Genomic DNA, 24,625 nt, shown 5'->3' on the forward strand with positions numbered 1-24,625 from the left:
AAAATGCTCCACCTAATTCTATTTACCAACCTTTCTATGAATTGCTACTCACCCTTTAAGGTCCTTCTCAATTGTAATCTCCTTGATCAAGTTTTCTTGGGGTCTCATTGCCAAGTAGATTTAATTTCAACCTCTATTAAGTCTCTGATACACAGCTTATATTTCTTTAATGAATTTTCCTTGTTGTATCCTATATTATAATAATTTATATATATATATTTATAATAATTTATATATTAGTCTTCTTAGCTCCCTACTATAATGTTTACTCCATTAAGTTCATGTCCTTATTAATTTTTGTATTCCCTATAGTGACTAATTCAATATCTTGTCTGTAGTAGATATCAAATAAATATTTGTTGAGCTTGATTAAATTGAGCACACAGAATTCATTTACCCATTAATTTATTTTCTCATTTATTCATTCATTCTACATTTATTCAGTGATTATTAGATGTGAGGCACCATGCTAGCTACTAGGGAATAAAGCAACCAGAGATAGAACTTTATCTCAAGGAGTTTATGGTCCAGTGGATGATTACACTTAGAAGAAAGTTAAGACACTATTTCAATTTCCTTATTAGCCCTTTGTTATTTTTAGTCTGGGTATTCTATGATATCTATGATTTGGATGAAATGTATTAAACTACAAAAGGGCATCATAAAACTTTAAGTCCATCTAATGATTCAGTTGACCGTGATGGCAGTAAAAGTTAAATTAGCAATCCTGTAAAATTTTAAAAAATTTAAATGCAGTTTGGCAGGTATAAGTGATGTGTGATTACAACATGTTTTACAGCTCATAGAACCAAAGGTTTAATCTTGGTAGGTGCATTAATTCTATTAAATAAAAATTTCTTTATTTTTAGTTAATCATAAGGACGTTTTTGTGAAGTAAAGACGTTCACTGCCTTCTGCTTTTACTGATCTCATAAAAGCTGTAAGAAGTTCCAGTGAGTCTATAGAGCAAAATATTCTAAATACCTGAAATTATATACTTACACACTTATATCACATATGCTTATGCATACATATCAACCAACCTTGTTGCACTTAAATGAATGATCACATTTTCCATGAGATAAGATGTGTTAAACTGAAATAATATTTTGAAAGTAACCTATGAAATAAAAATATTTTTAGTTTAGTAACAGATAAAGAAGTAAAATGTTTACTTTGATCAAAATGTTTAATTACATTAATGATATTACCTATACTGAAATTGCAAAGTTATTTAAGAAGTATGACCTTAGAAAATAAAACCTAATCACATCTCAAAAATATAACAAGATATAACATACATGTACTTTTAAATGTAAATACATTATACAAACAATGAATCATAGAACACTGCATCAAAAACTAAAAAAAATTAAATATGTTTTTAACTTTTCAGAAAAATATAAATCTTTCAAAAATAAATGTAAATATGTAATATGCTTTGTATATTAATATTGAATTTAAATATTTTATTCAAATTATATTAATAAAAATAATTTATACTACATCAGATATTACCATGAAGGTACATTCTATGTATTATATTACCATAGTCTACCAGATCACAATCATAAAAATGTAATTATAAAATGGTCATAATAAAAGCCTCCTTAATATGTAACAATTTCAAGTAGCAGTAACCATCTACACATGTTCATTATAAAATAGGGGAAAACCTACTTGGTTCCATTAATTTGATAGTATAAAAAAGTTTTGGGCTTTTAAGGAATAAAAACAAGATGAAAAAATAAAAGGCTTATTTATAATAAACTATGATAATAATAATAATGCAGTAAGTTTTATTTACAAATTGTATGGTTAAAATAATACCTAAGAAAAACATATAAACTATATAATTCAGGACTCTTCATAAACACTGACAGGTAGGCCAGAAACTGGATTACTTATTTGAAGAAATAGGTCCTCAGCAAAGTTCTAGTCCAAGACTCCTCATGATAATCTTTATAAAGCTGTATTTCCTATCCTGAAAACTAATCTTGGTTTGTGCTAACTAGGGTGTTTTGGAATTTGGCCAGCTAAATAGATGGCTCAAAATGCACAATTGATAGAAACTACCTAAAATTTTACCTTTGTGATTAAGTGCCAGACAGGACAGAGTTTGATATTTAAAGCTCTTTTAATCAGTTTAGGACCATTCACAGAAGGGATGATTAAAATTCAGGTGTCATGAGATTTGCATGGTTGAACCATATTATGTGTGAAGTTTTCTTTTGTATTTTCTTTTCCCACATATATTTTGAGTTACATTAAAATTTTTTTTTTTTCTTAAGAATCTGCAGGTCTGCAGTGTGCTTCTTGCTTTGAAATAGTAATCATAATTCTAATAGATTTACTGGGTGGGTTTGAGCTACAATACTTTATAGAAGGTCAAATTGCCAGTCTCTCAGTGTGCTCATTTTTCTCCTGCCTTTCCTTAATCCCCTGACTGGCCTGGACATATAAGTCTTGGCATTCGGACCTCGGGAAGATACTAGCAGAGAACTGGGGTTGAAGACGGTGCTTATTCCATATTGACCTGATCCTGAAATTCTTAAACTATAAATCTAGATCTTGAAGTCAGAGTATATTTTAAGTGTAGAGCCCATGCAAAAATCCCTTGCAAATTAACTTCCCATCTCTCCATTGATGGCATGAGATGCTTTGATTTAAGCTTTTACCTTAAGTAGCAAGGAAATGCTAAAGAAAGAAAAAAGTGGTTGAAAAATAACTAAGATTGCAATTAATATCTTTAAATGGCTGAAATGTAACACAGACTATATCATTATTCTTTAAGAAATGGAGATAATTCCATGGTTAATTAAAGTGTTCAGAGGAAGGTATAGACATGAGTTGAAATTCACTATTTCCATATCAAAATAGAGGAATTATGGGTGTATTTTTCAAATATGATATATGTTTTATAGATTTTTAGGGAAGAAATGCAATTTCACAATAAATTTCATTTGAGATAGTCAAGAAATGGGCTTGATAATGAGGTTCCAAAAGTAAATTGGTATATCCAGTTAGTTTCATAGATAAAATGGTTTATTGAATTCAATGATAATTACTATCATTTGTAGTTTCTTCAATCACTAGTAGCCATGCCATATATGTTAAGGGAAAAGGCTTTTCTGAATACTCATTTGCAAAAAGAGAAGCTAAAGACTTCAATATAGGTATGTGACTCTGACATTTCCAGATGTCCAACTCAGTGTTTGTCAACTTTTTAGGATATGTAATAAAGATGATGAAGATCTATTTTGAAGTCTTATATTACAAAATATTATATGTGAAGAAATTGAAATAAATATTTGGGATAGTATTTCTATCTTTTTTTAAAAGACTAAGTCAAGTAAGTAAAGTATCTTCTTATCTCATCACTTTGATTAAGTATTTCCCTCATTAACTCAATATGAATAGAGGAACAAATATTCATACTGAAAAGCAACCTTCAGTGAAAATATATGCAAATGTGTTATCATTTTTTTTAAGATTTTATTTATTTGACAGAGAGAGAGAGAGCATAAGTAGGCAGGCAGGCAGGCAGAGGCAGAGGGAGAAGCAGGCTCCCCGCTGAGCAGGGAGCCCAATGTGGGGCTCGATCCCAGGACCCTGGGATCATGACCCGAGCCGAAGGCAGACGCTTAACCGACTGAGCCACCCAGGCGCCCCTAATGTGTTGTTTATCATTAAGTGAGATAACTATTCTCTGTTTTTCATGGAAACAAATATTGTTTTTAAAAAGACATGAAAGCACTCTCCTCACTTCTGTTCAAGTACTACTGTAGGTTTCAGCTAGGGCATTTAGGCAAGAAAAAGAAATAAAAGGCATTGGCTTGGGAAGGATGCCTCTACTTGCAGATGACATGATCTTGTATATAGACTATCCTAAGGAATCCTCTAAGGAACTATTAGAACTAATAAATAATTTCAGCAAGGTTTCAGGATAAAAGATCAATATTCAAAAATCATTTGTATTTCTAATTTTTAGCAATAAACAATCTGAAGATAAATTTAAGAAAAGAATTTCATTTAAATTAGCATTAAAAGGGGCACCTGGGTGGCTCAGTTGGTTAAGCATCTGACTCATGATTTCAGTTCAGGTCATGATCTCGTGCCAGAGATTGAGCCCCACATCTGAGTGTGGAGCCTGCCTAAGATTCTTTCTCTCCTTCTCCATCTGCCCCCCACTCTCTCTCTCACTTTAAAAAAAAAATAGCATTAAAAAAGAATAAATGCTTAGGAATACATTTAACAAAGGAAGTGTAAAACTTGTATTCTGTAGAATACAAAACATTTTTGAAAATAATTAAAGAAGATCTAAATAAACAGAAAGACATCCCATGGTCACAGATCAAAGACTTAATATCTTTAAGATGGTAATACTCCCCAAATTGATCTGCAGATTCAATATAATCCCTATCAAACTCCCAGCTGGCTTTTTTAGTAGAAAATGACAAGCTGATCCCAAGGTACAAGTGAAAATACAGGGGACCTGGAAGAGCTAAACAATTTTGAAAAAGAAAACATAGCTGAAAGACTTACATTTTCAGATTGCAAAACTTACAGAAAAGTTCAGTAATCAAAACAGTGTACCAACATAAAGACAGACATATAGATCAATGGAATACAATTAAGAATCAAGAAATAAACCCATATGTTTATGGTCAACTGACTTTCAATAAAATGCCAAGACAATTCAATGGGGGAATGAATAACCTTTTCAACAGGTGATGTGGGGCAAGTGGATATCCATGGACAAAGAATTGGACCTTCTCCTTCTTACACAATACACAAAAGTTCATCAAACTGGATCACAGACCTAAAGGTAACAGCTAAAATTATACAGCTCTGGGAAGAAAACATAGGAGTGAATCTTTGTGATCTTGGGTTAGCAAAGCATGAGTGACAAAAGAATAAATAGATTAATTAGACTTCATCAAAGTAAACACTTTCATGTTTCAAAGGACACCATCAAGAAAGTGAAAAGACAGAATGGGAGAAAATATTTGCAAATCATATATCTGATAAGTGACTTGAAAGCAAAATATATGAAGAGCTCTCACAACTCAATAATAAAAAAAGACATCCCAATTAAAAAATAGGTAAAGGATCTGAATAGACATTTCTCCAAAGAAGATATACACATGGTCAGTAAGCACATGAAAAGATGCTCAACATCATTAGCCATTAAGGAAATGCAAATCAAAGTCACAATGAGATACTATTTCATACCCACTGGGATGGTTATAATAAAAAAAAAAAGGCAGTAACAATGTGAAGAAAGATATACATTGCTTATGGTAGGAATGAAAAATGGTGCAGTCACTTTGGAAAACAGTTTCTCAGTTTCCCAACATGTTACACATAGTTATCATATAACCCAGGAATTCCACCCTAAGAGAATGGAAAACATGCCCACACCAAAACCTGCACACAGATATTCAGAGTAACCAAAAAGTGGAAAAACAACACAAATGCCCATCACCTGATAGATGAATAAATAAAATATGATACATCCACAAAATGGAATTTATTTGGAAATAAAAAGGAACTACTGATACATGGATGAACCTTGAAAACATTATGCTAAGTGAAAAAAATCAGTTGTAAAAGCCCACAGACTGTATGATTTCATTTATATGAAATGCCCAGAATAGATCCGTAAAGAAAGAAAGTAGATTGCCTGAGGTTGGGGGAGGGACTGGAGGAGAAAAAAGAGAAGTAACTGGTAATGTGTACAGACTTTCTTTTGGGGATGTGAAAATGATCTAAAACTGATTGAGGTGATGGCTGCACAATTCACTATTTGGTGAATAAACAAAAACCCATTGAATTGTACAGTTTAAATAAGTGAATTTTATGGTATGTAGATTATATCTCAATGAGGATATTATTAAAAAGAGACAGAGAAATGAAAAAAGAGTTTCTATACAAAGTTCTAAACGAATCTGCATGAAAGATCTGTTGTGGTGTACAGGCCAGAAAATCCTACTACTATAAGATAAATTATCAAGTGTAAATTTTTAATTTTGTCTTAACGTTTGAGTTTGACTCATGCAATAATTGGCTTTTGATTCCAATATCTCAAAATTTTGAACTCAATCTTCTTCATCTACATCACCCTAAAATACCACTAGAGGGACTTATATATTTAACTTTGAGCATAATATTTTTCATATCCAATTGCCACATGTATGTTTTAGAATCTGCTTACCTCTTCTCCTCTTCTCAGGAAAGGATATCCAACTTTACATGTGAGATTATGATTGGATTCACAACTGTCTTTTTGGATAGCCTTGGAAGAAAAAGTAAACAGAATTAGAGCAGACACACAGGTGAAATACTTGAGCTTGGTTTTCCAGAATTTTCCCAGTTGTGCCTTGGACTCTGCCTTGTTAAGATTTGTCTCTCAATTTAGTTGGGATAGTCACAGCATTCTGAGATCACCTGTCTCACCAACCATGGAAAATCTGAAAACATTATTTACGGGAGACTGAAGGACAAAGCACATCGCATATCTTGTCTAGGTGTCCCACAGCACAATGGACATACTAACAGCATGTGCCGCACAGGGTGATTAGGTGGCTGGACGAAATAATCCACACGTCCTAGACTGCCCTATGGAAGCCCACAGTGAGTGGTTGTCATGAGAAGAGTCTCACTCAGTGGTAAGAGCATGGGTTCTGACCTGAGACCACCAGGAGTTAAATTCTGACTCCATCACTCTTAGCTTTCTCCTTGTCAAGACTCCTCACTTCTCTGAGCCTGATTTTCTTTCAAGTGAGGTTAGTCATACTCTATTTCATCAAATTGAAAATGCCACTGAATAGGAGATAATAATAATAATGCCACTCACCATTATTTTGCATACCAATAAGAGGGGGAAAATGCTGCCAGTTAAGTAAACACATCAACTGTAAAATGCAGTTACAGCAAAGTTAAAATGTGACAGAAAGGGTTTATCTTAGAATCTCTGTAGTACAATAATACCTATTTACTTAATGACAATTGAATGAGTGGAATGCTTAGAACAGTGCCTGGAACATAATGTGACTCAGGAAAAGACTGTCATTATTATTACTGTTTTTATCATTAATAGAAGTAGAGGAGATGCATTATTGATTTTTATAGTTCTCCCTCTCTACCAAGGCCATGAAGTTAGTTGAGGATACTGGCAATGATTTTTAATATAGTCCCCTTTCCAGAGAAAAATTCAGTGGTAATATTTTTCCAACATCACTCTGCACATTTGGATTTATAATTAACATTCTTTACTGAATCTAAAATATGTGGTAGTAATGGAGGACTTTTTTAAGCCTCTGTTAGTCATCATGTTTTTAAGTGATATCCTAATAAATAGAGAGAAATATCAATGAAAGTCTGAATTTACAGAAACTAGACAATAGAGCTTTAATATTATAATTAAAAAGGGTATTGCTTTTAATATGAATCATACATATTGCTAATTCATATCTATATAGATAGAATTGTAAATAAGGGGGATTCATTCTGAGATCAGAATTAAAAGCAAAGTTCAAATGTGGAAGTACAAATTATTCCTGACATAGCATCTTATGCAGCTATGTTATTGCCAAGATAAAAAAAAAATTCTGTAACGACACTAAGACATTGTAATTTAACACCTCTCTTGCCAGTGTAAGGATTTTACATAGAACATGAGAAACAGTATCTTAATTTTTCTTTATGTAAGCATTTTTTTGCTCCATACATGCATTACTGCACCTCTGTTTAACTTTCTTGACTTTGTTATGTTTATACTTTTCTTTGACTTTGTCTCAATTTCAGCTATGTAATGCCTCTATGAAAGGTATGATTTTGACACATCAGTGATACTTTCCTCATACCGAATCTAAGAAAAGTCATAGATCTCTAAAGACATTCATCAAAACAAAACTTTTAAAAAAAGTTTGGTACTTTCACCATGAGTGAGTACTAATAATTTGTACAAAATGCTCTCTATTCTTCTAAACCCAATAAAAACAATTAGTTCAGTAGCAGAAAAAGTAGGCTCAATAAATGATTATTACAAGAATAAACAAATATAAAACTAAAAGTTTACCTCAATTCCTGAAAAAATTAGATTTGGAGAATAGTGCACTATGGTTCTGGTGTTATAGGCACTGTCCTTCTTATTTTTGACTGTGAGACTAACATTGAACTTATCGTTGTGGGACCTGACAATAAGCAGGCCCTTTTCTGTGGTGGATACTTTCAGGGCGAGGTCCGAGATACATTTTTCCTTGTTTCCACAATCTTTGGCGAAGGGAATCTGAAATGGTCACAGGAAAGTGTTTTTCAACATTTAGTTAAGCATGACTGAAAATTACTTATTAACCTGCTTAGTGAAATGATATATTGCCAAACTAAGTTAAGCAACTCATAAAAAGAACAGATTCCACTGCAGAAATCATAAGGAATTTTAGATTTATTCCTACAATTTATAGGGAAAAATAATAAACTCCCTGAATATAAATTCTTCCAGTCCTTTAAAGAATGCACAATTTTTCACAGATGTTTTTCACTTTTAGTCTGCCAAAGTAGGAGCGTTTCAGAAAAATCAAGTCAAGTACTCTAAGATCTAAATCTATGAGAGAACACTTTAACACTCAACCCCAATTATGAGATTTTCTATTGAAAAGAATCAAATACTTAGGAATGTAATAGAGCTCAGAGGTAGAAAATGGTCAAGCCACATAACTAGGAGCTTTCCTTGACTGGTCTTCCCATTGAGCCCCACCCTTTTATCTAAACCTTCGCTAAGTTCTACCTCCCTTCTAAGTATCTCCAAACTCTCCATTTCCACCTTTACCTCTAGTCTAGCCATCCTTATTTCCTCCCTGAACTAATGCAACAGCTTCCTAAGTGTTCTCCTGCACCCATTCTTGTTCCAATCACTGTTCCCCTAATCATTCTCTACATTGCAGCTGGAGTAATCCTTAAAAATATATAAATCCAGTACTATCACTGAACCAACTGAAACCATCAATAGCATTCCCTTTGCTCTTCAAGATATCTGTGCAGTAGCACCAAGTCCAGAATGATCTGGTTCCTGCCTATGCCCCCCTCCTCATCCCTATCACCTTCCCCCCTTGCTCTTCAGCTTCAGCCACATTAGAGAGTTTAGTGTAGTTCCTTTATGCCTCAGAACTTTTACACATATCTCTGTGCACGAAACACAGCTCCCTCCACTCCTGTGAATGGGATGGAAAATCTTTTTTGCTTCAGGTCTCAATTTAAATGTCACAACTTCAGGGGTGTGCGCCCTGACTTTCTATGTAGGCAGAAGTTCCCATAAAACAATTAAGTTCTCCAGAGCACATGCTTTAATTCCTACCTAATACCTGTTTCTTAGGTTAGACTAAACTCTGAAGCCTGGTATGGATAAGATACCCAATAAATATACTTGAAAGGAAGAAAGTGAAAGTGAAAGATATGGGTATGGGGAAAACTAATTCCCTATCCCTAATGCTTCCTCCATTGGTGCCACCCCATCTTTCTACTTGCTCACTCACTCTTTCTCAGGGGTGAGACATTGGACTTTGTGAATTTGGAAGCAGGAGCAGGGTGAACACAGCTCAGTCCCTTCCCACCTCTTCTGCTCTTGGGGCAGTGGTGTGCCCATGGGAAGCATACATTCTTGCTCTATATTTCCATTTTGCAAGTTTTATGAGGTGGGCCCCCTTGAATGAGGCCTGAGATTAATGAGCACTCTGATGACGCACTTGGTTATTTGTGGTCTAAACCTTGTTCAGTAGGAGGACACCCAATATGCCCAAGCCATGTATGCAACCCAGTGCTCATTAGTAATAAAGTGAGTTCCAGGAAGCTAAACCATGTCGTTCTTTCAACTCGTCCTAAATTTAGCAGAGATTAAAAGAGATACTATTTGTAAGTTCCCTCCAACAATAGGAAATAGAAGAGTTGAGAAAAGTCTAGAAGAGTCTCATTCTTTTTTTAAAAAATTGATGTAGGTTTGTGTATGTGTGTTTATATGTTTCAGGTTTTTTCCTCCCAATATGTTCACATATAGGCATTCTGAATTTTAAAAAAATATGACTTACATATTCATGTACTGAATTTGGTAGGGAATCATCAAGAACAGGCCCATTTTCTGGATCGGTAAGATTAAAATCCAAAGTTATCCTTACAGAGTCCCGAAAGTCATGCTTGTCCTACAGGTTGAAGCATAACATATTTTATCATTGGTATCATATTTGCTGAATGTTCTGGCCTTCTTATGGCTTCCTTCTTCTGCCCCTGTGGGTTATGCTTGATGGAACATTCTTGTGCACCTGATCTGACATATGATCTCATCAGGCTTTTGCTTCATTGGAGAGAGACTGCCTTCTGCCTTGATAAGGGACACTGCTGAATGCAGAGTCTTCAGAATATGACCAGTTGATCCACCGCCAGCTTCTCGGGGGCCCTGCTGGAGTAATAGGATGTGCCATACTTTGCCATGTCAAGATATACTACTCTGGGCTGCTTGTAGAAGAATATCTTTTCTCTTGAGATCTTGAGCTAAAAACTGCCATGTAATACTTCTAGGAAAGTCTCCCAAGTTCAAATGAGCAAACTTTCTTTAAATTGAATTGAATTTCGTTAGTATAATATATGCCTCAAGTTGCAAGAATTTTATAATGTAAAATGATATGTAAGTAATAGGAATGCAACCAATATCGTTTTATACTATCATGAGTAACAGCCATCATTTATGGCATGTCCGGAATTATGAACTTTACACACATTATTGAGAAGTATTTCAACAGTCCTCCAAAATGAATAACTATTATAGTCATTATTTTACAAATGAAAAACTGGGCCTCTAAGAGACTAAACAACTTGGTCAAAATCATTTGTAATGTAGAGAAGCCTTTGAGACAAATTCCACCGTGGCTGACTCCAGAACAAATGTTAATGTATCTATTAAAACTTAAAGAATTTTAGAAATTTTGAAACTAGTTCATTCCTTTTAATACCAAGTGCCTACACATAGGTAGATTCTACATTTTGGACAAATATACACTACAGTGATTTCTGGCAGGTTGAAGGCAGGGGCACATCTAGTTTCACACCCTTTCAAATTTTATACAAGTTCTAACTCCTAAATGTTCAGTTCTGATGAAGTAAATAGGGGGATAACTCCGGTTTTTTTTTTGTCTGATTATAGATTGATCTTAGTGTTGACAGATAAGTTAATTTTGATATATATTCTGTGGGGAATATTGACTTGAAAATCACTGAAGAAAATTACAGTACATCAACAGGCATGTTTTCTGTCACTTCCCTACCCTGACTATAATATTTTAAAAATATAGAGTATGAATACATCAAGAATACAGAAATAAATCAGAGGTGGGGGGAAATCGGCCTGTTTTCCTTTAAAATTCCAGGATCATGTATAAGTCCCAAGTCTGTCTCAGTCACTAAAATCTGTGTTTTCTCATTACATCCATTCTTCCCTCTTTTTTTTTCCTTAAGTATCATGTACCTTATAAGAAAATGTTAAGAAACTCCTGCCCTTATTAGGAACATTTCACATTTACATAGTGACTAAATAAAATGCATTTTAAATGGTTCAAACTGGCTTCCTAGCCATCTACGGAGATTAATAATTTGTTTCCAAGGCTCCCTTATTACTGTAACAGAAAGAAACTTAGGTAGCACAAAGGCTATGGATAACAGAAAATGCCAGATTTTTTTCCCTTTAATTTAAAGTCAAAAAGTGAAATACATAGTTCTGTGGACAAGAAGGGACCCCAGAAAGCCTATGGCCCAACATTTCTCCTCAGGGCATGTAATCACTTATCCACATGTGACAGATGAGGCCCACAAAAGTTAAATGATGCTTTCAGTTTGAAAGAATAAATGAATGAATATAAAAAATGAATGAATGAATGAATGAATGAATGAATGAATGAAGGCAGAAGGTTTCTTATCAACTAGTGCACTGTGCCTTCTACAATTCCATAATATAAGGATGACTGATAACACACACAGGAAAGAGGAAAGATAGTTTTATGAAATGCACTTGGAAATCTGAAAATCAGACCTGTGATTTTCTGATAAAAGTGACCAAATAAAATGAAGTTTACTTCATCATGTGCACTTTGAAATGAAATCCATAAGATTGACTTGAAATAAGACATCTATGCTTTATTCTTGATTTGGAATAAAGCAGCTATAACATATGATTTACTTGCCAACATGTAGAAGGAGAGCTTAGTGCATTCTGATTCTTCAACTGTGATGTTTCTTTGAATCTTTCTTTCTTGAGTTCCAGAGAAAAAACTTCGCGATATCTGTCTTAGTGAATCTAGTGTGACACGGTACTGCATATCTGGAAACAAAATGACAAAAATATTTACTTGAGGTAATTTTTATATGGTCTAGTTCATTAAATTAACATTATAGAAAAATCCCTTGAGCAATCAGTCAACAAAAAATTTCTATTACCTCAGCTTATCCACACTACTGTAGTACAATGGTAGTCTTAGTCATGAAGATAACCTTCAAGAACTCTACAGAACCACTCTCTGAGTTCACTATGCCTTTGATGTTTAATCACACTTATTTTATAATGTATATGTACATATGCACACCCACACACTCATACACATGTACACCAACATAAACTAATTTTCTGACCATGCATGTGTTTATTGGGTTTTCACTTAAATTATTTTTTTTAGTTTAGCAATGTTGAAGCCCTGTTTAGAATATTGATTTTATTATTATTATTTTTTAAAGATTTTATCCATCTATTTGACAGAGAGAGACACAGCGAGAGAGGGAACACAAGCAGGGGGAGTGGGAGAGGGAGAAGAAGGCTTCCCGCCAAGCAGGGAGCCCGATGAGGGGCTCAATCCCAGGACCTCAGGTCATGATCCCCATCCTGGGATCATGACCTGAGCCGAAGGCAGATGCTTAACAACTGAGCCACCCAGGTGCCCCTGATTTTATTTCAATAGATAAAAAAAATATACACTCATGAATTCTTATCTATTTTATGAAAAAGTCACTTCAGACGGTTCAAAGCACATAATGAAAGAAGCTTAATAAGTAAATTTAATAAAATAGTCGTACCAAAATAAAAAACAAGTTAAACTTATACTTTCTAAAAAGGCAACAATCCTACTTATTTGATTGCTTAGTTACTCTATAAAAATTAAATGAGACTGAAACAATGTTGTATATGAAAATGTAAATCATATTTTACATTTTTACCTCATTTATCTTCTAGTCAGAGGGCTACTGCAGAGCATAATTATGAAAAATAGCTTTTAAGGATTAATGATTTTTCATATTCTACTTACATTTGGTTTATAGAGTAAACTACTCTTTTGCAGCCTATGGCCTCCACAGTTTTGACTCCAACATATTTCAATATCATTAAAAAGCCACCTTAGGAAGTGTATGTGTAGAGAGGAAGACATACCTAGACTGTGCCCGAGAACACACACATGGAACATGTCTGATTCTCAAAAACCATGTCACCTTCTAAGCGGAGCAAAGAGATCTCAGGAAGTGGGGGTGGCAAAGCATTCAAGCACTTTGTAATACCAGTCTTACCAAAGAGAGAGCAGGAGAAGGAACAGAGGGGTTGTGAAAACCCACAAGAAGGAAAACTGGGCTCCTGGTCCAATCTCCAAACTCTACTTCTGAAATGGTATTATTATTATTGTTTTTAGCACCTGGTTGTTTGTGGTAAATGCGAGAGCCAGAGGGGAACTATGGACTGTGGAGACCATTGCATATAAGCATATAGTTTCTGCTCCAGATTTTATTGGGTTCCATAACATAGTCTTTCTTCAGTAGATTTTTTTTTCAAGGTTCAACATGTTCACAGGGGCAAATGTGATAAGCAGATCCCTATCATGGGGTAAAATACAATATCTTACTGGATTTCATCATGCGGGACCAAATGTATTGTCCTGCTGCCCTAAAGTACTTGGTATACGTATGACACTTACCAGCTACAAAAATTGTGTCTTCTTTGGACTTTAATTTCACATCAAAACACACTGTAGCATTTATGCATACTGTTTCCTTTCCTTCCACATGGCAGTTTTTCTTTTGGATATTCACTTTATTGGGGTCAAAATTCATGGTCACTTTAACGACAGCCACATCTCGGGACCTACAAACATAAATAATGATGATTATTCACACATTTTCACATTTAATGAATGCCATCATTATGGGAGTGCAATGTGAATGCACTGATGGGGATACTTCTTTGTGTATAGTTGGGCTCTCAGGATTCCATTTCTTTGGTGATTTAAAAAATGCTTATTTAATTTTATTTTTTATTATTTTTAAGGATTTTATTTATCTGAGAGAGAGAGCGAGAGCAAGAGAGCTTGTACATGAGCAGAGGAGACAGGCAGAGGGAGAGGGAAAAGCAGATTCCCTACTGAGCAGGGAGCCTGCCTCGGGGCTTGATCCCAGGACTCTGAGATCATGACCTGAGCCAAAGGCAGATGCTTAACCTACTGAGCCACCCAGGCGCCCCTATTTATTTACTTGAGGGAGAGAGAGAGAGCATGTGTGAGCAGGGGATAGGGAGAGAGGGAGAACCTCAAGCTTACTCTGCGCTGAGCTTGATCCTAGGGTCCTGAGGCTGTGACCTGAGCCGAAACCAAAAGTCGGGTGCTTAACCTACTGAGCCACCCAGGCGTCCCTCTTTGGTGAAGTTTTGATTCACAGAAGTGATGGTATCTGATGTTCTGAGGACACCCAGGTTGTTTTGGGACTATCTTAGGCTGTGGTTCTGAGTGGTAGCAGAATATACTACCTCAAAATATGACTACAGGAGCTCAGGCCATGTCACTCCAAAACATATCACTTTGGTATATGGATTATTTTGAGCTGTAGGCACTTGACAAACAGCAAATGCAGGAAGAGGCTTCTGCAAACTCTCCTTGTACCCAAAGACAGACACTCCAAAAGGAACTTCACTGGAGTTCATCGACCAGGAAGGATTGACTCCTATCACAGGACAGGAGACACCAGAGGAGATGAGCTTTGTCACAAACTATCATATCACCCATCTGGTCTTTCCTAGGTCCATTTAACTTCCTTAAAAAGTATTTGCTCTCCTTATAGAGGCCTACATACCTTCTTCCTTTTCTCTATTAAGATGGTATTTAAGTCTAAATTCTAAGCCACCTCAAAGAATTACTCATTTTTCTCTGGGTATCTCCCACGTATACATGGGGCATACATGTTAATAAACTTCTATTTGTTTTTCTCTTGTTAATCTTTTATTACAAGGGTATCAGCCAAGAACTCAGAAGGCTAGAAGGAAGATTATTTTTCATTCCTTACAGTTCACAAGACAAAAATCTGTTTGCTTGTGAAGGAAGGAAGATGGAATCAAGTGCTCAGGTGCAACCTCAGAACCAAAACCATATTTTGGGAATCTTTGAATTTGTTCTCAATCTGGAAAGAGTCCAAAGGCCCATGGACAACTTGTGTGCACTATAATACTTGTACAGACAAGTACAAGTTCTATAGCTAGTTATCTTGTGAATACATAGGTCTTTGATTTGCTTTTGCATTAAAAAACTATATTTTTCTTTTGAAACATCTTACCCCTAGAAAACATGAAAACATAAAAAAGGAAACAAAGAAAACAGAAATCACTTGTAATTCTACCACTCAGCAATAATCACCATTAATATTGGATATGCTTTTTTTTCTTTGAAGAATATATATCTATGCATATAGATGTGTCTGTGTATATATATATATATATATATATATATATATATATATATATACAGGGAGACATACACACACATGCCTATACATCCATACATACTTTTAAAACATAATATAATGAACAGATTTCCAATATTTGTATTTTTCTGGAAACATTATTTTTAATGACAATATACTATTCCAACATATGCATCTATTGTAATCCATTTACTCAGTCCTTTCTTATTGGACATTTGTCTTAATTTGTTTTTTTTTTTAAATAGTTACTAGCCCAGTGCTGTGATCACTCTAAAGATTATATATCTTAGGTGTAGATTAAATCTTTAAAAATTTTTAGGAAGCAAATTCCTTGTTAAAAAGTATGAATATTTTTGAGGCTTTTTAACAGTTATTGTTAAAATACTGTATGCAAATACCTTCTAATGTGTTTTAACCAGTTTACTCTCTCACCAGCAATGAACGAGTATGTCTAGTTCCCTGCTTAGTAGTTTGGATCCTTCAGGAATGAGGCTGCCTTGACCACTTCCCACCGCACACCCATCTGCCCCAACAAGGTCTTTAAAGGGGTTATAGCACAATTTATTCCACATGATGGGGCGTTCAATATTTGCTCCTGGAAGTCCCTGATTGGGACGGACTTCTGTTTATTGCCTGCCACCTATATCCACTCTAAATCCCTCCTTCAGCATTGTAAATCTTGGTCCTCGTGTCCCAGTCTGTTGGTCTGGTCCATTCTGCTGGGCAATGATAGGGGTCCAACTCTGTCATTTTGGCCCATCAACGATAAAGCACTGACTGGGAGTAAAAGAGGCCATAAAAATAAGTCTTCAGAGCTTTGTAAGAAACCTTTGAAAGAAAACTGGAGAGTAAAAATTGCCCTTATAATGTATGTACTTTTAATATGAGAGTGAATACACCCTAAATACTTTTTGAGTTAAGGTTATCAAAATAAATTGATCCAGGATTAACTGTTTAAACAGAGACTAACTGTACCCTTTGTTGCTGATACTGGCGACTTCTGGGTTGGAGTCCTGCTTCTGGGTGAACCCTTCCCCAAGTCACAGCTACTTGTTACCCAGCATTCTCCTTTCCTAGGCACCACCTTGCAATTTCTTTTCCGCCTACTGTACAGTTAAACCATTTTTTAACATAATGGTTATTATCTGTGTACAGTTTAGTGTACAATTTTTATTTGGCCATAAGTTCTTAGACATTATCTCTGTTTTTAATTTTTAAATTTTTTCTTCAAATTTTTAAGTTGAAGTATAGTTGACATACAATATTATATTAGTTTCAGGTGCGTAACATAGTGATTCAATAATTGTATTCATTATGCTATGCTCACCACAATATGTGCAGTTACCATCTATGTATGGTATGGTATAAATATAATATATATATAATATATATAATAGAAATATAATATAAACAATGATGCACAATTGTCTAATTATACATATTAGGTAAATGAATGAAGAGTCAATTACCCCGAAAAGTTTGTGAACAACTCAAAGTTAAGCATATTTTCTTGTTTATATAATTCTCTATGAGGCCCTCTTCTTTCCTATGCTGCCCCCTAAAACAGAATACCTACCTTAGTGGCAAGCACATAATAAGTACCCCAAATTAAGAGTTGGTTTTACTTGTTCCTTTAATATGGTTTCTCTATTTTTAAGATTTATTGACTCCCCCAGATTCTTTTACTAAATAGCTTTTATCTAAATAATGGGGTACAAAAGAAAACAGATATTTGGTATGACACGAGCTCCAATCATACTCTGAGCTCTGGAACTATTTGTGCAGTATCATCGGATGAATTGGATGTTATTAAAATACATACCAGAAGAGGGCAGCACCACCAAGGCCCCCAATAGTCACATCAGTCAGACCGTCACCATTTAAATCCATTTCTCCATGGATAGACTGGCCAAAAAATTTTAGTGTCTTCCCATCTCCACCTGATGGAATACGCTGTAAAAGTCCCAACAGAGAGTTTTTATGCCAGAGTGTCTCTTCAAAAACAGTTTTAAATAAATCTGAGAACTTGGATTGGTTAACAAAAAATAAAAATTGCAGATCTTTTGGAAACCTGCCTAAGAAGCCCCTCATGTGGAGACAAGTTGAATTACTCAGATGTTACCAAAGGTTATTCTTTTTATAGTACAGACAAAATAATCCAGGGTTGCTGACACCAGAGAGAGGGAAAAAAATTTTATAACGTCATTTTGTCTAATGCTCAAGGAAAACATTGTGAGTAATTGGCTCTCCTTTCTAGTTCCCACTCAATCCCATAACACAGAGATATTTAAAGATACTGGAACCTTGAAAACACATCATACAAGCAAGAGAGGAAGTAGAAGTTTGTCCTAGGGGTCAGTTTGGGGTTCACGAAATTTGGGGGATGGATATAAATAGCACATTCCATCAGATACATTTTCCAGTGTATGATCTTCTTTGCTAAAAGTCAAGGGCACTATAAACTCAATAGGTACAAATGAATGTGGAGTTCTCAAGGCTGATTTGTGCACATACCCACTCATAATGTGTTTACGATTCATACTTCCTGATTTAGCTTTGGTTCAAGCTGATAACATTTTAATAGAACCTGGTGGCAAGGAGACAGGACGGACAGACCCTCCCTAAGCTTGAGGTCTTCTTAAAAACCATAAATTAAGAAGCCAAAAAAGGCAAACCAAATGGAAACATTTTGCATGCTGAAATGTTTGTGGCTCATTGGGAAGTATTTCCTTATTTTTTCAGGAAACAAACCCGAGACATCTGCCTCATTGGTTCTGGAGGAGTTCACTCAGTTTGATTCTGGATTATCACATACACAAACACATACACCTCTGGTTACCATGGAAACAAGTGAGCACATCCTCACCTAACCCTGGGAAAGCATTTTGCCAATAATTAAGCAAACTCAACTCTACTGTTCTTTTTTCTTGTTATTTAAAGCTGCATCTTGAGTTACCACCATTTTACAAAATAAATTTCTTATGACAATCTATCCTATTATTAATGATTTAAATATCCTCTTTTTTTTCTACTGCAAATGTCATTTCACTAAGTTTTCAGGATTAAGAGTGAAGGAATAAAGTGGTAGAACACAAGAAAGAAATGCCTTCCTGCAGCTCCTCATTCCATCATGCCCCCATGGTTAATACTGCCTGTTTTCAGTTAAGTAATACCATGAAGACTTTTGAATTATTTGAAAACAAATAATTTACTAAGTGGATGGTAGTGTTGTTACTGAAATATACCCTTTACTTTATTGTTTCACTAATGTCATTATCACTTTACAAAAAATTAAGCACAACTTAATGGATGAATGGATTTTGAGAATTTTGTTGACTATAGTACAAAAAGAACAACTATAAAAAGAAATAATTGATGTTCTGATTTTCTTTTCATGTTATATAAGTAGTTCAATGCCTAACTACTTATGGTTATTTAAAACAGACAATTACATTAGAAGAATCCCTTTAGACTCCCCTACTTTTATAGTGCATTAAATACTTCTGCAAATTGATATTTTTCTTATGTAGAAAAAATTACATTTATGGATTAGAACCATTAACTGACAATAAATTTAAAACAAGAACAACAGAAATCCCTGCAGGTTAAGCTTAATTATTTAGATTTTTTTCCAAGAGGGATTACTTGTGAGGAAATTGTAAACCTTCAGGAACCCAAATTCATTTGACAAAAAAATACCAGTTTAAGTTATAAATATAAATGTAATGCAATTTCATTAAAACAACACGGATATTGAATATAAAAACAATAATCTCATCTTTATTGGCTAAATTATATCATTATTGTTCTCTTATTCAGAAAGTGGTATCCTCTGTTTAGGATCAGGCACACTGCAACTGTTAAATCACATCGTTAAAAAGTGTTCTTTTTTTTTTTTTTTTTGGTTTGTGTTTTACTATTCCAAGAGCTCAGATCACGGAGACATGGCAAATAACAACAGGAAAAAAAAAAACCTAGATAAACGGATAAAATACAAAATGATGCTTCTGTAAAGAAAAGAGAAGTAAATCTAGTTTCCCAATAGAGTCAGAAGAAGAAAAAAAAAATCAAGTAACTCATGAAGCAAGACAAGAAGCAAGCCTAGCATTGAACCCACTTATCGTTTAAGGGTGGGAATGTGTAGGTTTAACTTCTTACTTGTGCGTACTCTTTCCTTATAGTCTTGCCACTCCCATGATAAATATACACGGCTCCCCCATGATCATCTTCCAGGGGAGCTCCTATTACGATGTCATCAAATCCATCAAGATTGAGGTCTCTCACAGCAGCGATAGCTGTTCCGAAACGAGCCCCGCATGGCTCATTTTTGTTTTCCTTTGTGCATGAGTTGTGCTTCAGAGATGAGCAGCAAGTCTGCTTAATGGGCTCCAGGCTCATTTGATATTCAAACCTTGTCTGGAAGAATGATAAACAGGATAGTTACGGATTTCTATCATTACTACAGCATAGTGAAATTTTTAAGTACATGCTAAATCAGCGCTGTTAAAAACCATTTGTACATCAACGGTAAAGTTTATAAAATTTCTTAAAAAGGGTGCTTATCTGAGAACCACGTAAAGATTTTAAAGAACAGATTGTAGAAGTGTAGGGAAGAAGGCATATTGAGGATTTTAATGGATTCTCTTTTTAATGCAACCTAGTGAGTATATAACTCACAGAATGTTTTTAAAGCCAAAGAACTGAATTTTTAAATCCTCAATTCAGGCCTTTATCCTTCCTTCATCCAAATTTGCTTCTTTGAAAAGTCTCTGTAGAGTCTCCTCTATAGGGCAAGGAGAAAATTACACTGTTCAAAAAGCAAACTTTTCCCAAAGCTATCTAAAGCAAAAAAAACAAAAACAAAAACAAAAACCCTGAAAAACTCAGTAAAGAAAGTACTAGTAATGATGGACAGGAACACACGTTCTAGGAAAAAAGGGAAAAAAAAAGCACAGGACCAAAAAAAAAAAATTTGATGGAGGAAGCAAACAAAATGATAGGAAGAAAGATATACAATTTATGAATTAAAAAATTAATTGAAGAGACTAAGAATTTAAAAAGCTAAATAGATGAATACTGGACTTTTCCATAAACAGCAAAACAAAACAAAACAAAAAAACTCTTCTAATGAAGAAATCGAGAATTATTTCACCTAACAAATGATGTCTAAAGTCAGGAGTGGCAAACAAAATCTCACTCCAGCCCAGTGAGGTATTCCAAAGACCATAGTAGTTTGCTGAAACTGGTGTCACTGCCTTAAAATTCACTACTCCACAGTCTCTCTGCTTCCCTAGCTTTAACTGTTTTGACAGTGAATGCAGTTTTAACTGCTAATGTTTCCAACACCTCCAGGCCAGAGCCATGAATGGCTGCCCTGTGAGTTTATTTAGCAGTTTAATGAGATTTATATTTATCTTTATTCTATATTTTCTGCTAAAAAAGAATAGTTCACATTTCCAAGCGGAAAACATCTAATGGTTTGAACTACCTTATTAGAATTCTAAAATGTTCATTTAGCAACTGAGGAGTTGGTGGGGGTAAAGAGGCCCTGAAAGATTCTTCGCTCCTTTTTCTAAAGTGAGTACAAAATTGGAACTGCATTACTTATTTGAGATTGAAAGAAAGGAAGAGATATTCCTGAAATTCTGCCAAACTCAGAGGTAGCATTACCTGATTAAGAGCATACACATATACTTTCCCTTGTTCCTCTTTCTCTGTTCCCATGTACATGGGAGCCCCAACCAGAAGAATGTCGGTATTAGAATCTTTATCAATGTCAATTGTTGTTAAAACACTGCCAAAGTAGGAACCAATCTAGGGTACAAAACAAAACAAAATAGTCTGATGAACATCAGAAATTCTCAAGATAGCTAAAAGCCTGCATTTCTTTTACTTATTCTCATCTAGAAGAGTATTTGAGATTCAGATAGATACGGGAATGGAAATAAAGTATAGAAATGGATTCTACCTGAGAGCTCTTTATTGGCTCTTGTCGGGGGCTAAAAAATAGGCAGACCCACCCTTGAGGATGAGCCCCTGTCATAGATTTTGCGGCCTGAGAGTAAGAGAAACGGCTTCCTTTAGATTTCATCCTAATGTCTCTTCTCCAAAAAGCAGAAAATGTTAAGTAATGTCACCATGATTTTTTTTAAGGACATAAAATGAGATTAAACAATAAAAGGCATTCTGGGATGGCTTCAATATATGCTTATACACAGTAATATAAAAATAAGAAATAAAATACAATAGGAAGAAGTGAATGTCTTGGGATACCAGTGCAGGGAATTTCATCTTGTAGACTTAGAAGATTGTTCGCTCACGCACCTGATAAATTATTGAACACTGCGTCTGAAACTAATGATGTACTATAAGTTGGCTAATTGAATTTAAATTAAAAAAAAAGAAGATTGGGGTGCCTGGGTGGCTCGGTTGGTTAAGTGTCTGCCTTCAGCTCAGGTCATGATCTCAGGGTCCTGGGATGGAGCCCTGCGTTGGGCGCTCTGCACAGTGGGGAGCCTGCTTCTCTCTCTCCCTCTCCCCTTCCCCACTCATGCTCTTTCTCTCAAATAAATAAATAAATAAATAAATAAATAAATAAATAAAATCTTTAAAAAAAAAGAAGATTGTTTACTCAACAAAATGGCTAAGTCTTGTCCTAGCACTTGCAGAAGATAGAAAAATACAAAAAGATTGCAGGGGGACCATCCCTTTGCAGCAATGTTTTTTCTTTTAAAGATATGGATATATTTTAGGGAAATGCAGGAGACTTGAACTTCATTACCTAAATGCAATAACCTTCCCAAATATTGACCTGTGTTTAATATTTGATGCTCTTGATAGCTGTCTTATTGAAACTTCCTGTCTTGGCTTCCATGATTTTAATTTTGCTCTCTTGATTCTGCCACGATATCAGAGGCCACCTTTTGTTTTCATCTTTGCTGGTTCCTTTTCCTCCTCCCATGCCCTAGATTTTGGCCTCCCCTAAGCTAAGATCTGCACTTTTCCACCATTCTCTTCTAGATGGCCAATCCTTCCAAACATTTCTATTACTGAAAATGGCAAATTTCATTCCATCTTCCGCTCAAGGCTCTAGTTCTGCATTCCTAGACATTGTTAGACACTCAGACAGCTGCTAGACATTGGCTTTCAAATGTCCTTTCCTCATAGGTTATGAAGGGTTGAAAAGGTTTTTTTTTTTTAAGTTGAATTAATTACAAACATAAATAAAATGCTGTAAGATCTAGCAACCTTGGGTCTTCATTCCCCCATGACAATAGCCATCTGGAGCTGAGTGGGAGCTTAATGTTTAGAAGGCTCATGAGCTGCCCAGCCCATGGTTCCCACCATTTCCTGCTGTCTTCTGTGTAGTAGCTTTATTTATTTACTTTATCTTCCTGACACCCACAACCATTTGAATTTGTGCTCACTGTTACAGGAAATATGTAAAACCAAATACCATAAAAAAAAAATCTACACTGCTTGAGTTGCTGACATTCTAATAATGGTGCCACCTTTCTCTCAGATTCCCAGGCTCGAAACTTAAATCATTTGTAATTTAAATCATTTGTAACTTTCATGAGTAATTTTTCACAAAATTCTCACTTCCTGTCTTGTAGACAATTAGTAGAGTGATATCAGACCTAAGATGTCATAGAAAATACTTCATTTTACAATCCTGTCAGTTCCTCCTTATTTATGTCTACTGCATTCCTTCCTTTTCCATTTTTATTGGTGATACATCATTTTAGGCTCTCTTCACCTTAGCCTGTTTTTAGATTGTTGAAGCATTTTCTGATTACAAATGTGGGCAAAAGGCTAATAAAACCCTTTCACCAGGTATTATTATTTTATATATATGAGAATCTTTATACATGAGACTCTTACTTTTGGTTCACTCTAACTCTGTTCCCCTGGACATCTGTGGGGGAAAGGATTTCAGTTATACTACTAAGCAATATTGAGATTGGTCAAAATAATCTCTAGTTGGGACATTGCATTTAGGCTGTGGGGATCTGTAAATACCTGATGGAGCTAACACAGTTTGGGCTTCCCAAGATGACTCTGACAACTGCACGCCCTTAGCTAGAGCCCTGAAAGCTATGTTTATGGTGTCATTCTAAAAGATATGGGCTCCTGTGGGGCGTTAAAGAGAGGGCAGCTCTCTTTAACATCAGGCAAGGATGTGTCTGTCTCCTCTGACCTAAGCTGTTCTGCTGCACTGGGCAGCTGTGAGTACACCTGCAGGGGAGGAAGGCTGCTGCTGCCCAGCCTTGTGGAGTAGTTGGTGATGGGAGGAGGGTGGAGGGGCAGTGTGGTGAGCTGGGGATATTTAGTGAAGCCCAAATGATTGCAATGCAATACTAACCAATCACATAGATGTTTCGGTTAAAAAATATTTACATATATTTATGTTTGCATATTGCATGTATGATTTCTTAAACTACTTTTAATATTCAATATCATCTAATGAGAATTTTTTGATTTTACATAACTTCCCAATACTTCCAGGAGAAAATCCAAATTCTTTAGTTTGCCATTCAAAAACCTCACACAGTTGGGGTCCGTGTTATCTTTTTAACTGGCTCTTCTGCTCTTTCTACTTATCTATGGTCTGTCTTTCCTTCTAAACTAGCACAAATCTGATCTCGTGGTAAGACTTTTGGCACCAATCCTAGCTTAAAACAATCTTTCCATCTTCTGCATTTACTGTCTGTGCCATTGGCATTTTCAGGCTTAATGTTTTAGAATGTTTTTCTTATATGTATATATTTGTACATGTGTGTCTACATCATCTATCCATCTTATCTCCATTTCCATGCAACTGAAATATTCCTGAGGCCAAAGACGCAGGCATTTT

At 35.2% G+C, this 24,625-nt stretch overlaps 1 protein-coding gene across 11 annotated transcripts in view; it reads right to left on the reverse strand.

Annotated features, from left to right (window-relative positions):
• The window catches only part of ITGA1 (integrin subunit alpha 1), a 167,818-nt gene that overhangs the window by 25,913 nt on the left and 117,280 nt on the right, over positions 1-24,625 (reverse strand). For all 11 annotated transcript variants that reach the window (XR_003522259.1, XR_003522258.2, XR_003522257.2 and 8 more), the window contains 9 exons: positions 21,439-21,582; positions 19,927-20,184; positions 17,591-17,721; positions 13,998-14,164; positions 12,228-12,364; positions 10,086-10,196; positions 8,084-8,293; positions 6,218-6,298; positions 1,044-1,120 (listed from right to left, as the gene is read on the reverse strand). Coding sequence is in view for 8 of the 11 variants with exons in the window: in XM_027606606.1 (XP_027462407.1) it covers positions 1,044-1,120; positions 6,218-6,298; positions 8,084-8,293; positions 10,086-10,196; positions 12,228-12,364; positions 13,998-14,164; positions 17,591-17,721; positions 19,927-20,184; positions 21,439-21,582 (1,316 nt within the window). In the remaining 3 variants the exon portion in view is untranslated. The remainder of the gene's footprint in view (positions 1-1,043; positions 1,121-6,217; positions 6,299-8,083; positions 8,294-10,085; positions 10,197-12,227; positions 12,365-13,997; positions 14,165-17,590; positions 17,722-19,926; positions 20,185-21,438; positions 21,583-24,625) is intronic.

Source organism: Zalophus californianus, chromosome 5 (assembly GCF_009762305.2).
Source record: "Zalophus californianus isolate mZalCal1 chromosome 5, mZalCal1.pri.v2, whole genome shotgun sequence".
NCBI classification, from domain to species: domain Eukaryota; kingdom Metazoa; phylum Chordata; class Mammalia; order Carnivora; family Otariidae; genus Zalophus; species Zalophus californianus.